General features: G+C 43.1%; 1 protein-coding gene across 1 annotated transcript in view; it reads left to right on the top strand.

Moving 5' to 3' along the window:
* The window catches only part of BACE2 (beta-secretase 2), a 168979-nt gene that overhangs the window by 121776 nt on the left and 30313 nt on the right, over positions 1-16890 (top strand). The window contains exons 4-8 of the mRNA XM_030203823.1: positions 4102-4230; positions 5437-5571; positions 12762-12863; positions 15537-15686; positions 16288-16456. Coding sequence (XP_030059683.1) covers positions 4102-4230; positions 5437-5571; positions 12762-12863; positions 15537-15686; positions 16288-16456 — 685 coding nt within the window. The remainder of the gene's footprint in view (positions 1-4101; positions 4231-5436; positions 5572-12761; positions 12864-15536; positions 15687-16287; positions 16457-16890) is intronic.

The raw sequence follows: 16890 nt of genomic DNA, 5'->3' as shown, positions 1-16890 counted from the left end.
GGGGATAGGCTCTCAGTGATATGCAAAATATTTGTAATCTCTTTCCATTCACCTTCCCAAAAAGAAAAGATATGTGGTTATTCTATGAGTGTGGGTAGTAATATCCCCAATGACTTTCCATCTATGCCAACATACATTAATCTCTGCGAGGCCAGCTCTGTATAACCTACAGGGGACTGTGTGAGTCTATAAGGCTTGAAATATAAAGATTGGTGAACACTAGATGTCAAAGTGGGACAGTTTACTTGGTTCTAGAACCCTTCCCAACATGGTTCATTTGGTGGTTGCCCATTGTCAGTTTCCTATAACTTTTGTAGTCCAACACAGCCACCGTATATTTGATTCTATTGTATTTTATGTGATGATGCACTGTGGTGTTTATTTTCGAAGCACATAGTTGTCTCAAAATAGTAAAAAAAAAGTCCATCTGCCAAAAATGTCTAAATCATGATTTTTGACATGCAGAGTTGGGGCATTTTGTACTGCAGTTCATCCAGATAGTAAGGGGGCATGTTGGAGGCATGTTTTGGGCGGGACCAGGGTGGATCCAAAATTTGGATGTCTTTCAGAGTAAGAAGAAATATCCAAGGACATTTTTATCTAGACCTGTTTCAATCACATCTGAGTTACAAAAAGGTGCTCTGACTAACCAGCTGACCAGTGGAGGGATTAAGGGTTGACCCCTGCCTTAATCCCCTAGTGGATGCTGTCCCCGTCCCATCCCCCTAAGAACTGAAAGGGGATGCCAAGCACTATGATGGCATCAGGTATTATGGACATACCCAACAGGGCAGCAAACAGATCCCAGGAGTATCTAGTGGGCAGTGTAATGGACTGTGAACAAGAGGAACTAGTTCCAAATCCCACTCTACCTAGTACATTTGTGGTGGAAATTGTGTGCCCTCCAAAACCACCAAATTATCTACTGTACCTAAATATAGGAAGAGAAAGGGAAACGGGACTTGATATACCGCCTTTCTGAGGTTTTTGCAACTACATTCAAAGCGGTTTACATATATTCAGGTACTTTTTTTGTACCAGGGGCAATGGAGGGTTAAGTGACTTGCCCACAAGGAGCTGCAGTGGGAATTGAACTCAGTTCCCCAGAATCAAAGTCCACTGCACTAACCACTAGGCTACTCCTCCAGGTTTTATTCTGTTCCTGGAAGGCTCATAATTTTAAATAAAGGAGTTATGATGGGATTTGTACCTGGGTGCCATTGTTTAGTCCACTGCACTGACCACTAGGCTGCCCCTCTGATCTGCAGGGACATCTGTGTAACTATTTCTCTCAAAATTATGCTAGTCAGTCATCTTGTGCCTGGTTTTTGGCATTCATAAGTTGGAAGTTTCAGTTTAGAAAATGGCTCTTCTTTTTAGACGTATTCTGTGCAAAAATATCAGTCTTTGAGCCATTTTTGAAAGGGGAACCTAGATATTTTTCCTGTTTGAACACATCCCAATTCAGACTTGGACTACTTATCAAAAATGCCTCTCCACATCTCCCGGATTGATAGTCTTGTACTAAATTTAAGATGTCAGATTCAGAAGTTGTATATAAGTCCCAGAGAGAAATCTCCAGAGATAAAGAAATAATTGTAACCTTAGCTAGTATTTAGAATATAGGAGACAATATTGCTATTTCAATTCTTGAAAGGACTATAAGAAAGCAACTAGACACTCATATGATACCAGTCTGGTCAACATATCATTTTCTTCACAATTTTGAAACATGAATTGTGCCTAATCAAAGCTGGAAGAATATCACTCCATGTTTTGTTTAATAAGCTGTCAAGATTTCTAAGAATTTTACTAGTATTTGCAATTCTGTAGCTGCATTTTAGTTTTGAGGGAAGTTTTCTGCATAAAGCCATTTTGGAATATTCTCCCCCTCCTCCAGAGAATTGGCTAACCAGATCATCCTGTAATAGACGATAAAGGCCTTATGATACATAAAGAAGTTGGGAAAACCCAGCTGTTGTTTAACTTTAGATGCCTTTAATTTTTTCACTGAAATTTTTTGCTGCCCTGTCTTTTTATAAATACTGGAGCAAGCTTTGTTCACATTTCCTATAAATTGATTGAGGGAACAAACACAGGAACGTGCTTAAAATAAGTTAATCTGGGGCATCATCACTTTTTTTTAAGAGAATCCATTCTTCTCCACTAGGACAAAGATAAGGGGCCTATAAGGTAGCTGCCTTATTAATTATCAGCACAACTTTGCTATACTACATTGTATGATTTCCAGATTACTGGAAATATTTAATCCTTCAGGTGCCCACTGAAAATTATAATTCATTTTCTGCTCTTGAGAATGATTGTTCATTGGCATAATTTCAGATTTACGCCAATTTAATTTTAAAAACAGCAAATGGAGAAAATGCATCAATTAATTATACTAGAGGTTCTAAAACAGATGAGGCTCCCTTGAGAAAATAATCAAATTATCAGTGTATGTGACTAATTTACAAGTAAGGTTTCCAATATTTAGTCCATGAACATCTGGACTGTCAAGAATGGAGGTTAGGGCTGCAACTGCTGCTCCATCCAGGTTACCACCCCCCTCCCAACTTCATCGTCTTATGAAACAGTCATTTCCCTACTGTTTAGGGCCTCTTCCACCTCCCCCATATTTCATACAATTTCTTTGGATTTCTGTACTCTAAATACAATACTGTGAAGTTTAACGAGGTAATTCTATAAATTGTATGTGCCACATATGTACATCATAGACAATAGGGGTTCTAGTGTGATATTACAGAGTAAGAGGGGTAATGAACAGTCTTGCCTAGTTCCTTGAGCCAGAAAAACCTTATCAGATAATTGATTGTTATCTAACAATTGCGAATTAGGGAATTAGGAGATGACTATACAGTACTCAAACCATGTCTATAAAATGGTTCCCACAGGCACTTTAAACACAGGCTCATTTAATCCAGTCAAAAGCCTTTTTTGCATTAAGGGACAAGGCTACTAATGGAAAATCATAATTTTGTGCAAGAATTAGGATTATTATTATTATTTATTGCATTTGTATCCCACATTCCCCCACCTATTTGCAGGCTCAGTGTGGCTTACATAGATTTGTTAACATTGGGATAGATAATCAGGGCAAAACTTGAGAAAGGCACCCTGCTAATACTTTAGCATATAGCTTATAATCAGTGTTTAAAGGGAAAATAGGTCTGTGATTAGAAACATCAGTAGGTTCACGTCCTGGTTTCTCCATTAACAAAATAATTGCTTGGGCAAAACTATTTGTAGCTCAACTTTTATGCTGAATAATATGTAAATAGTTTATACAGCTTAGCACAGAGATCATTCAACATGACTTTATAAAATTTGGCTAGTAAGCCATTGGGCTTTGGGGCTTTGCAGCTTGGGAGGGAGTAAATAGCCTGAATTATCTGTGACTTGAACACTGGACAGTTTAACATTTCCTCTGAAAAACCATTAGCTTAGGTTTCTGAATATGTGCCAAAAAAAGATGTTAACCAACAGGGACCTAGAGGCCTCCTCTGAAGAATAGAACTAGGAATAGAAATTATGAATCCCTAACCATTCCCTCACCTGTCTCAAGCATTGCATTGTTTCCCTTCCTTTTCTCCCCTATTTGTCCTCCAGGTCCTTTTAGTTTTATGTTGTAACCCACTTTGCAACACCTGGTGTGTGACTAGTGGTATATAAAGCCTGTGTCAATAAATAAAATTGCAAAATAATATCTTTCTGAGCAGTCAGTATTCTACCCTTAAGCCATATATCATTAAACACAATTGCGTGGTCTTCAAATAGAGATAGTTAACGAAAAGTGTAATCAACCCTTACCTTTGCGTTGACTTACTGTATATTAATGCTATTGTAAGTTTGCCTTGCATTCTAGAGTATGAAATAAACAGGTACAGAGCCAGGCCTGGAATTGAATTTGGAACAGATAACAGCTGCAGCACTGGCAGGAGTAAAAGTTGCTTAACCTGTTGGGAGATGTAACAGATGTTGGCACACTCATTAGTAGCCAATCATTACCACATAACTTCTTGTTAAACAGAAGACAGGACTGCATCTCATCTAACAGATTCCTTTCTTCACCTTTTTTTTTAGCCTTCCTCCTCTGTAGAAACGTTTTTCGATTCTCTTGTGAGACAGGAGAATATTCCCAACATCTTCTCTTTACAGATGTGTGGGGTGGGACAGCCTGTAGCTGGTAGTGGGACCAACAGAGGCAGTCTGGTGAGTATCTGCTAAAAGTTAATTGTTTGAGGCCCCAGAATTCACTGTTCTAGTGTACCAAAAATTAATTGTTCTTTGAAGACAGGCAGGATATGCAGCCTTCACAAGTAGAGTGAAAACATCCAGTGGAGCCTGGTCTTGAGTAAGCATAGGCTAAGCTCTAAGAGTTTTCTAGAGTGCTGCACCATGTATGTGCAGGACGTCCCACATCAGCAACATTGACAAGTCCAGAGAGACTGCAAGGACCACTCTGCCTCCATCTAATACACGTGGACTCCCTTCCAGAAGGCAGTTAAAATAGTTTGAGAACCGTGGCCTAGTCTAAATCTGGAGTGACAAGGATGGAGAATACACAGGACAGAGAGGAGAGACGGGGTTGGAGAGTAGAAATAAGTAGACAGAGACATGAAGAAACCTAGGAAGCGGAAGGGGGAAAGAGGAGAGGATAACCAGAAGAAACAGCAAGGAAGGGTAGAGACATGCATGGAAGGTAAATAGTCACAAATAAAAAAAAAATGCTCTTTTCTTAAGAAAATAGCTAAAAAGAAATACAATAAAATCAGGTCTCTGGTTATTATCCTGACAGGACGAGATAGGCATCAAGGGAAGGGATGGTTCAGAATAACTGGAGCGGCCAGAAGAGAGAGCAATAGGGTCCTGATGAGGATCAGTGGCAGTTAAAGGTCCTGGGAAGCTAGGGGTAATGCCCCTTGGGAATAGTTTACAATTTGAGCACTGCATGAGAAAGAAGAGAAATGGAACATCTCAGTTGGGACTAAAAGAGAAAATTAAGATGATCAAATAACATGAAAAAAATTTGAAGGACTTTAAAAACACATTGCTTTCTTTCTCTAATAACAAAAATAATCTTGCTATTTCTCTGTTAGTCATAGCTCCTCTTCTACCCTTTGTCTTCCCCTCTACCCCACCCCCTTTTTACTCTAATCCACCATTGAAAATCTGTGAGTTACATGTATATTTGGACAGTTGATTTGCTCATTTCATTTTCACCTAATGAAGAGCGCATAGCTCTCAAAACTTTTTCAGAATTGCATTTAGTCCAAGGAAGGGTATCTCATATAGCTTTGTTGTTGACCTCTGTTAACTGTACATACAAATCTTGGCAAGTTCTCTTTTAGCACTGCTCTAGTGTTGGCAAAACAAAGCTGGCTGTTGTATTGATTATCTGTTCTTCTGTGTCTCCAGGTCTTGGGTGGGATTGAACCTAGTTTGTACACGGGTAAGATTTGGTACACCCCTATAAAAGAGGAATGGTATTACCAGGTGGAAGTGCTAAAGCTGGAGGTTGGAGGTCGAAACCTGAACTTGGACTGCACTGTGGTATGTATACCAAAAAATCCTCCACATTTCCTACACTTTGGTTGATATCAGATATTGGTATGAAAGAGTCCAAATACTAATATCTTAAAAGTCTAGTTTTTTTTTTATAATTTAACATTTTTACTGAATAATAGAAAACAGACAACTACAAAACATCATGCAGCATCCAAAAATTTTCAAGTCGATATTCAGCAAGTGGCAGTCAGTGGTTTTCAAATGCTGATCATCGCTGGTTAGATTAGCCCCCCATATTCAGTGTCAGGGCATGTGTGGACTCCAGCACTGAATATTAAGGGCTAAATGTTGCTGCGCTGGCTGCCAGAGCTTATGTGGGTCATGGCCGATATTCAGCTGGAGCCTGCATAAGACAGTTAATTGTGCTATGGCTGAATATCAACCAGGACCCGCATACCTTTGCAGGGCCATTAGCAGCCTTCCCTGCCTCGTCGGGCCTACCCTGAAATATCTCCTCTCAATCCTTCCCCTCTCCTGGCCTGCAAACAAAAGTATGACCCCCCCAACACCCATCTCAGGACCCCTGGGCCTACCTTCAAGTCCTGGTGGTCTAGTGGGTACCACGTCTGCCGTGAGAGGTCGCATCAGCCATTTTCCAGATGCTGCCACTAGGGGCAGGAGCAAAGGGATTTGCTCCTGCCCCCATCACCTCTACTACACTACCAGGGCTTGAAGGTAGGCCCAGGGGGCCCACTGAGACAGGGTAAGTGGGGGGATCATTGATGGGGAGGGAAGGAATGTGCTTATGTTCGTGGGCAAGGGGTCAGAGAAGGATGGGAGGGGACTATTTCAGGGGGGCTCAAGGGGGCTCGGAGGATGATAATGGCCCTGCTAAGGTAACTGGGCACCGGCTGATATTCAGACCGGTGGCTGGTTGCCTTCACCACATAAGGATAGAACAGCCTTTGTCTGTCCTAACTTTATGCAGTTGCTTAGCCAGTTAGCACACTGAAAATCGCTGCTAACTGGCTAGCTTTCCACACCATCCTATCTCCGTCCTAGATCCACTGCCGCACTGGCCACCAACTAGCCGTTTTTGGCTTTGGTGGTCAGAGGGGATATTCAGTAGCACTATCTGGTTAAGTGCTGCTGAATATCCCTGGTTAGCCCTGGACATGTGATTTAAGCAGCCAAGAGCCTCTCCTTGCTGTTTAAATTACTTTAAATGTCGACCATTTTTTGTTTTATACATTAACAACTCCCTCCTTATTCACCCACCCCACACCTAAGATTCCCTTCTCACTATCCCCCCCCCCCCCCTCACACCAACAAGCAACCATGAAGGACTCTTATAGTCCTCCATGACTTTACAGGGTCAAGCCTTGATATTATACATTTAGAATTTGATAGGAAAACATTTTTTTTTTAATTTCATATTTCATTGAGTTTGTAAATTCACTCATCTGCTCACATTTCCAAGTGCACACCCAACTTATAGAATACTGTCAGTTACGCACAACATTTGGTGCATGTAGGCACACCCATTTAAACCTGCCATTGAGATGGCATAAATGGTCATGCTTACACTGCGGTGTGCCCATACCAACTTACGCTAGTATTCTATAATGGTATAAATATAAATGGAGGCACCAATTTATAGAATTGCCTCCTAAATGCCAAGTATTTGACCATTCCTAGGTGTTTTTAGAGCACCTATAATTTTGTCTTCTTCTTCAGGGATGGCCATTCCATTGCAGATTTTATTGTCATCTGAAAAAAAAATCAAATTTTACCATGTAACCCTTCTACGATATCACCTGCATACGCTGCAGAATGGGGCAGATCACCAGAATCGCAGCCCAACCTACTTTTGCCCCTCAAAGCATGAGCAACTAGAATACTGGTTGGGTTAGAGGTGGGAGCACGGATAGAAGTTGGTTTATTTGCTACCACTTGTGTCACCCATCTTGGCCTGTAGTTTCCAACCTACTCTCTGTTACCGCTTTTGAGAAGAGAGACTATATACACCTGTCTTCAAAGCCATAGATCTACTATTGTTTCTTAAGATTTATGTTTCGACATTTTTTATTGATGGGTCAACCAAAGATATACAACCATTAAACTTCCAATACATTACATCAATTCTTCCAATATACATTGGTGTAAGCTATGTAAAATCTACCATCAACAAGTTTTCCATATTTTCTCCCCCCCCCCAAAGCCCCATCAGGAACAGGACTCACTTATAATCAGGTTATCTGGAAACAAATCACAAATGGTTGAGCAATAAACTTGTTCCTCGTGGGCTCAGCCCTTGTATATATTGACCCCATATTTGCATGAAGATTTTTTTTCCGTTTTGGGTTGCCTCTCGCCTCTCTAGCTTCCCAGGTTGCCATTTCATGTATTTGGTTCTGCCAATGCCAATATGCAGGTGGATCCTGGGATATCCATTTTTGTAATATGGTCTTACGAGCTATCAGGCAGACCTTACAGCACCACAGCCTAGGTCCTTTCACCTGTGAGTTAAACGCAGACTGTGTGTCCAGCACATAATGGTCCCACGTCCCCCCTGCCAGTCTCTGTACCGTTTTAATCAGGAAGCATTGAATTTGCCTCCAGAATGCACGAATGCTCGGGCAAGCCCAAAAGGCATGAAATAATGTGGGAGCTACATTGTCACATTTAGCACATTTCGCATCCCTGGTAGGATTCATATGTCCCCATTGTTGCCCTGAGATATAGGCTCGCATTGTCACTCTATATCCGCTCTCTCTGAGCCCTCTCGTCTGTGGTGAGCTTTGGAATGCGTCTCAACGTAGCCTCGACATCCCAGTTCCCCAAATGCCCCCTCGAGTCTTGTTCCCACTTGTGTTTAATGTATCCTAAGTCTTTGGTGGGGCCCCTTTTCTCCAGTGCACGTTTTATAGTGGACACTTGTCATTCCTACCACCTCCAGGGCCTGAAAAAAAGTTTGTATCTGAGCGCCAATTTTCGATCGTAGTGTCGTTTGGTTAAGACTCAAAATGTAATGTTTGACTTGCACATATGCAAAATAGTCCCCCCATGCGTTTCCTATCTTATTTTGTAAATCCTTGAATTTGATAATGTCCCCCTCTCTACTGAGCAAATGTTCCACCTTAGTGATTCCCTGCTTCTCCCACCTATGAAAGGCCTGGTTTGTTTGTCCAGGTTCAAAACTCAGGTTCCCTCTAATCTTTAGGAGTTCTGATGTTCCTGGTGTGCCCCCATAGTCCTAATTAGTAACTCCCATGCCTTGTGCATAGGCTGCAACAAATGACAGTGTTTGAATGGTGCCGGGATTTGTCCTTTATCTAAATGTAACAGTGTAATGACATCATATGGGGTAAAATATTCCCGTTCCAGTTCTAGTGGCGTAAATGCGTTGGATTGGCTTACCCAATCTCCTATATGTCTAAGTAGACATGCTTGATTATTTATGGCTAAATCTGGCATTCCCAAGCCCCCTCTATTCCATCCTCCCTTCATTATTTTGGCCTGTATTTGAGGTTTCTTTTTTGCCCAGCAAAACCTGCTGAGAATTCTGTTAATGTGTGCTAAATCTTGTTTCTTAAGATTTATTGAACACATGGGATCCTAAAGAACCTCTCCGAGCTCACTTAGTGTCCTGTGCAGTCGTTGGACTCTTTGCTGAGAATGTCAGCAATAATGACAGTTGGTGATGCTGGATTTAGTGATGAAGACACCTGTACTGACATATTAACGGTTAATACTGACCTGAGCTAGTGACCTACAGGTGACTTACTAAATCTATGCCAGCATTTTTGAACCCCCCTCCCCCCAATTTAGCTATAGGCAAAACCAATCTCAGTAGTTAAAAGAAGGATTAGTTTTCCAGTCCAGGGACCTTTCAGAATCTGTCAGATCTTTGGTTCCAGGGTAGTTGATGTATACTTACTTCAAAGCTAATATCAAATCTGATCATATTATGATCACTGTTATCAAGCGGCCACAGCACCATTACCTCCCGCACCAGATCATGCGCTCCACTAGGGACTAGGTCTAGAATTTTTCCTTCTCTCATCGGCTCCTGTACCAGCTGCTCCATAGAGCTGTCCTTGATTTCATCAAGGAATTTTACTTCCCTAGCGTGCCCCGATGTTACAGTTACCCAGTCAAAATCGGGGTAATTGAAATCACCCATTATTATTGAGTTGCCCAGTTTGTTTGCGTCCCTAATTTCCTTTAACATTTATGCATCCGTCTGTTCATCCTGGCCAGGTGGATGGTAGTACACTCCTATCACTATCCTTTTCCCCTTTACACATGGAATTTCAATCACAGTGATTCCAAGAAGTGTTTTGTTTCCTGCAGAATTTTCAATCTATTTGATTCAAGGCTCTCGTTAATATACAATGCTACCCCTCCACAAATTTGATCCACCCTGTCAATACGATATAATTTGTACCCCGGTATGACAGTGTCCCACTGGTTATCCTCCTTCCACCAGGTCTCAGAGATGCCTATTATATCTAATTTTTCATTTAGTGCAATATATTATAACTCTCCCATCTTATTTCTTATGCTCCTGGCATTCGCATATAGACATTTCAAACTATGTTTGTTGTTCCTATTTACATCATGCTTAGTACTTGACAGTATTAATTTGCAATCTTTTATCTGATTTTTATTTTTATTTAAGGACACCTGATCTACTACGGTCTCTTTTGCAACCTCACTCTCAGGATACCCTATCTTCTCTGTTTTGGTGATATCTTTGAAAGATACCTTATCCCAAACCATGTGCATTTGAGCGACTGTCGGCCTTCCCCCGTTTCTAGTTTAAAAGCTGCTCTATCTCCTTTTTAAATGCTGATGCCAGCAGCCTGGTCCCACCCTGGTTAAGGTGGAGCCCATCCTTTCGGAATAGGCTCCCCCTTCTCCAGAATGTTGCCCAGTTCCTAACAAATCTAAAACCCTCCTCCCTGCACCATCGTCTCATCCATGCATTGAGACTCCGGAGCTCTGCCTGTCTCTTGGGCCCTGTGCGTGGAACGGGTAGCATTTCAGAAAATGCTACCCTAGAGGATCTGGATTTGAGCTTTCTACATAAGAGCCTAAATTTGGCTTCCAGAACCTCTCTCCTACATTTTCCTATGTCATTGGTACCCACATGTACCTAGACAGCTGGCTTCTCCTCACCACTATCTAAAATCCTATCTAGGTGACGCGTGAGGTCCGCCACCTTCGCACCAGGCAGGCAAGTCACCAGGTGATCCTCACGTCCACCAGCCACCCAGCTATCTATATGCCTAATGATTGAATCACCAGCTACAGCAGCTGTCCTAACCCTTCCTTCCCGGGCAGCACTTGGAGACATATCCTCGGTGCGAGAGAATAGTACATCCCCTGGTGGGCAGGTCCTGGCTACAGGAGTACTTGCTACTTCACCAGGGTGATGCTGTCCTTCTAGGAGACCTACCTCCTCCAAGGTAGCACAGGGGTTACCAGACTGGAGGTGGGACTTCTCTACAACATCCCTGTAGGTCTCCTCTATGTACCTCTGTCTCCCTCAGCTCCACCAAGTCTGCTACTCTAGGCTCAAGAGCACGGACATGTTCTCTGAGAGCTAAGAGCTCTTTGCATCAGGAGCGAGAGCCGGTGGTGGGAGGCAAGACTGGTGGTTGGGAGGCGGGGATAGTGCTGGGCAGACTTATACGGTCTGTGCCAGAGCCAATGGTGGGAGGCAGGGCTGGTGGTTGGGAGGCGGGGATAGTGCTGGGCAGACTTATAAGGTCTGTGCCAGAGCCGGTGGTGGGAGGCAGGACTGGTGGTTGGGAGGCGGAGATAGTGCTGGACAGACTTATACGGTCTGTGCCCTGAAGAGGACAGGTACAAATCAAGGTAGGGTATACACAAAAAGTAGCACATGAGTTTATCTTGTTGGGTAGACTGGATGGACCGTGCAGGTCTTTCTTTGCCGTCATCTACTATGTTACTATATGACATCTCACCAACTGGGAGATAATCATACATGTGACACTCAATGCAAAAGACTGGATAGCACCCCTCTCGCTGCTGGACTGCTGACTCCATCTTAGTGTTTTTGAGTTTTTCAATAATTTAAAGCTTGCTACAGTATTAAGGATATTAGCCTAATATAAAAATGTCTTTTAATTTATATAGTATATTGTACGATTTATTTAGTATTTCCTTCTTAGATGGTAATGAAATATATTTAAAACTCTGTAAGAGCACTCCTTGCTTGTTACCCTAATTACAATAACTGACTATGAATGAAGAGTTATCCTAGGGGTGGGCGGGAAGACTAAACGAGATCCTGCAGTGCCTGCTACATTCTATCTGTTAATGTTGTGGTACAAAGTTTTTAAAACTAAGTGGAAAAGACTATGGAGATTAGATGACAAAATTTGCTTTTTATATTTTTATTTTGCCTATCACTAATCTACAATTCCTCCTTTAAACCCCAATCTTTAAGTTCCCAAAGCACAAAGCAAAATAGCGTTCACTTACCAGAGAAATGTCCTCTTCTCTCGGAAGTTCTCAGAAAGAAAGTTTAGTGGGACCTTTCCTCTGGGAAGGACAATGAGGGTAGATAGAAAGCTAGAAGAGGGTTGAGATGGAGGTGGGAGAAGGCTTGGGTGGGAAATTGTTGCAGGTAGAATTTGGGACCTAATCTGCTGTCTTCTTTACTGTTCTTAGTGACCCAGAGGACCATGGGGGCTATACATTTTCTGCTTCCTGCTCTGTGTCTGTTATCCTAGTAGCCTGTAAGACTGAAGTACATGGGAATAGTAGCTCAGACTGACTGCAGGGCCAGACACTGCCTGTTTCCAGCTGTCATGGAACCAAAGGTCCACTACCTTCCACTGCCAGAACCATGAAGTGAAGTGAGCCATTGCCATAAGGTCCAAGGAGAAAGGAAGGGAGGCATGCTGGCACTGTAAATACACAGGGAGAAATGAAACAATTGAAGGTCCCTAGAGGTAGCACTGGAGGGGGAGGTCTTTGGAAAGAAGTTCTGGGGAAGCAGTGACAGGGGTCCAAGAAAGGCTGGCATTTCATTGATGGCAAAGGGGAATAGAGGAAGTGGTCTGGTAAGATGAAATCCTTTTATTTTCTGCAAGTGTCTTTTTTTTCACTCTGTTTACTTTTGAAACTTCTGTTATAACTCAGGAACCTGCAATCTTTTATTCCTCCTGTATTCTGATGTATCACTCTTTGCTTTGTAGTACAATGCAGATAAAGCAATAGTGGACAGCGGCACCACCCTCCTTCGCCTGCCCCAGATAGTCTTTGATGCCGTAGTGAATGCTATTATACATTTGTCTCTGGTAAGGTGCCTTACTTTATTACTGGGATTGTTTCATATTAAAGTTGCCTTTTGGTGCTAAATATTACAGTGTAAATGCTTGTCATTTTTGGGCTGCCTGTGTGCCAGTGCTGTTGGGCCAGCTGGGTTCTGTTCAGGTCACTGTTTAAAATCACATGTTACACTCTGAAGTGCTGCACAGAAAATATGGAATACAAAGCAAAGTCTGTGTTTGCTTCTAATAGTTATTAACAATGTGTTTAGACAGTGTGCCCCACTGACATCAGATATAAGATATTACGATCTTTGTAGTCCTTGTCTGTATGGAGAAACACTTGGTATATCCAGTGTGAATATATTAAAGACTAGGAAAAAATGGCCGTTTCTGAGCGCAATGAAACGGGCGCTAGCAAGGGGCCCCCTCCCTCCATCCCTCCGAGCTACTTGCCTTGTTCGCTGTGGCGTTTCCGTTTTGGCCCTCGTCGAGTGTCATAGCTCCGCCCTCGACGTCATGACGTTTTGACGCGAGGGCAGTGCAGACACTCCAGTGCACACCGGATATCTCGGGCACCTCAACTTCCGTGGAGGCTTCAGAACGTTGGGGTTGCCTTTTATATAGAGAGATGTCCTTCGGAGAGAATTCCACAAGACATGAAGTATGAATTAAACGCGAAGGAAATGAGACCCAAACAGTGAAGAAGACAGACTAATGTCTGGAGAAATGTGGCTATTTGAATAATAGTAACAGAGGGAAAAAGGGAAAAAATGAAACTGAGGAGGCTTACAAGTTCTTTAGTGGAAGCACTGCAGGGCATGCTGCTTTTCTAGCACACCTTTATATTCTCTGGCACCATATCCATTCTGGCTGCTAGAATACCTCTGCACCTCAGCTGCAGCATGGCAGGGATGTTTGTTTAGGAAGGGTGGATATTGGTTGTACATCACCTGATTTGTTTTTTATTTTTTACATGCTATAACTGTCTCAGAAGAATTGCCCTGCATGACGTGAAATAATCAAATCATAAAGGACAAGCTTTCAGTGCAGAGGCCCAGTTGCACCAAGAAAAGACTTGGCCCAGATGCATCAACCATATGTAAAAAAATTACAAACGTTAAAGTCCGAACCAAATTTAAAAAAACGAACAATGCTCAAAAAAAAACAATTTGCACAAGTTCGGTGCGGATTAAAAAAGTACAATGTATCAATGCTGTTCGGTAATCGGCCCTTAAATCATGCGCAGAGCAGCCAAGCGTTATGCTGGCTGCTCTGCGCATGCCAGAACCGTCAGAACAACAACAACAACAAAACCCCCACAAACACGTGGCTCCTCGCTCCCCGCTGCATCCCTGAAAAATAAACATACCTTAAAAAAGGATCGGGAGGGGACAAAGGCGCTCTTCAGAAGCGTCCTGTATGGACGGCCTTGCCCCCCCCCCAGATCGCCGCTGTTCCACGCTTCCGCCCTTCACTAAATTAAAAACTGAAAATAAAAAGTTAAACTTTAGCAGCGCCGGGCCCCCCTCCCTTCCTGTGTTCATCTTCTTCTTTTCCCAACACTGCTCCGCCTCCCGCCATCCTCCGCCCCTTGCTCCGCCCCCCCCCGAGTTCGTCGCCACCATTCCCCCCCTCCAAAGAACCCCCCTCCGCCTTACGGTCCGTGCAGCGCCTCTCACCTTTGTGTGAAGGCGCTGCACGAGATGAAACAACGGATCGTCGCTCCCTTCTGCCTCCACCGACGTCTCTCTCCTTCTTCCTCATGTGCACGCCCTCCTCTGACGTACATACACCTTTGCCCCCTCCCGATCCTTTTTTAAGGTATGTTAATTTTTTTAGTAATGCAGGGGAAAGCGGGGAGCCAGTGTTTGTGGTGTTTTTATTTTTTTTTCTCACTTTTCATGTTTAAACATGCCAGCTTTGATTTTTCTGGTACAGGGGGCAGTGGGGAGATGACAGCTCAGGCCTTTACGACTGGTCTGACCACACGTTAAATATGTTGCGGAAAATGATTCGGTGTAATCGTCGGTATTGTTAGTGCATCCCGAATCGCCCACATTACAATGGTAGTTACTCCATTTTCGTTAGCTGCTTGCTTCGTTGGAAAAAGACCTTTAATGCATGCAACGGTTGGGAATTTCGTTCGTTAAAGGGTTGTTAGAGGGTTGTTAAGGTTTAGTGCATCTAGCCCCTTAGGTTTTGTTCCTGGCTTCAAGATTCTTCTCGGTCTAACTGGGGCTGAGAGTATTTATGCCAAGTTTTACTTTGCGTAAATGGATGTGTCTAGAGTTAGGTGCAGGCATGGCCACTGGGCATATTTTATAAACCATGCCTAAATCTGGGAATGGTTTACAGAATACACCTAAGCGGAAATATTTTTGGCATAAATTTTTCAGGCGCCATATATAGAATCTAGTCCTTAGTGTTTACTAAAACAACAGTATTGGGAGTAGCTCAACAGTGAGCTGCATCCTGCTGTTAGCCAGAAGAGGGTGATATCACCATGCTTGGCTTTACTCTAGAGGATCTGTAGGAGAAGAGAGGGAAAATACTGGCCATATATGATGGTTCCTTGAGGAGAGTCAGAGGGGAAGGAGTAAGAGATTGTGTACATGAGGGTAAGCAGTGAAATGGTAAGACGTGTATCAGAAAGACCATATAAAATTTTGTTTTTAGTTGCAATATCTTCTGTCTCCCTAGATTAAAGACTTCACCGCTGATTTCTGGGCTGGTTCTCAACTCGCCTGCTGGAATAAAGCGGAAACTCCATGGCTTTACTTTCCAGATCTTTCTATCTACTTGCGGGATGTGAACACCAGCAGGTCATTTTGCCTCACCATCCAGCCTCAGGTCAGTGCATTGTGTGGCTGTCATAGTTTTATTCTGAAACAGGAACAGTGGGAAGTGGACCAGGCACTCCGGGAACAAAATGAGGACACTTCAGGTTCTCAATTCAACAAAGTTTATTGATAGAAAACTCGACACAGCACTGTGTTTTGGCTAAAGGCCTGCCTCGGGAGTCTTTCTATATAATCTGTTGCAATTTTAACGCAGAAGTAATTTGCATGCTCATTAGTTTGCTGCACTAATTTCAAGGTAGAATGAGGTCTGTACTGTGAACCTTTGAGCAGCAGCCTCTCAGAGCCTGTGTTACACAGGCAAAAACTGAGGAATGGGCCTCGCCAATGCCCAGCACCTTAACATTCTGACTCAGTAACGTTACTCAGCTTTGCCATGGAGGCTCTGTGGTGCAGAGCCACAGGTAAGTGACCTGCTTGCTCAGCCCTTAAACTAGCCAAGTCCTCACATTGTCTGTCTGCATTCTCTTTGGTGTCTCTAGTGCCTCCAGTTTATTCTTGGTATATCTGTGAGCTACTGAGTCTTGTCACTCATACCCTCTGGTTTGTGATTGTTCTGTCTGTAAGTTGCTGTCTTTGTCTCTTTTTATCAGATGTACCTGCAGCCTATGCTGAAGGTTGAGGAAACCTTGGAATGTTATCGTTTTGGAATCTCTCCCTCCAGCAACGCTCTGGTGATAGGTGCCACAGTCATGGAGGGCTTCTATGTGATTTTTGACAGAGCTGAGAAGAGGGTGGGCTTTGCAGTGAGCTCTTGCGCAGGTAAGTGAAGGATATAGGAATGTGCAATACTTGTCATATGAATGGTAAAATGCATATTTGTTTAGTTTCATCACAAACTAACCAATCCCACAAACCTGCAGCTTTTCACAAACTGCCATCCATTTTCGTCTTAGGTGCATAACCACTACCAGACATGCTGGAGCCATTCTGGAAGGGAGAAAGGGGAGGGGAGATAGGAGACAAGCCAGAAGCATGAGGCAGTTCAGCCAATCACGTTAGAGCATTTTCACAGATGGCCAAGGGAGCCTATCCTTGACTGACTTATTGGAATCCCATGGGCAATGATGTCACAGCTGGCTGCAGAAACCAAGGAGGTTTAATGGCAGGAAATGGCATGATGTCTAAGAGCTGAAGCCGGTTCCTCCAAAACAAACTATCAGCTGCTGCATCCATGTTGTCATTGTGCATTGTTT

The sequence above is a fragment of the Microcaecilia unicolor genome, chromosome 5, assembly GCF_901765095.1.
Source record: "Microcaecilia unicolor chromosome 5, aMicUni1.1, whole genome shotgun sequence".
In the NCBI taxonomy this organism is placed as follows: domain Eukaryota; kingdom Metazoa; phylum Chordata; class Amphibia; order Gymnophiona; family Siphonopidae; genus Microcaecilia; species Microcaecilia unicolor.
The sequence above is the reverse complement of the archived record's forward strand: the minus strand, read 5'-3'. Positions and strand labels throughout refer to the sequence as shown.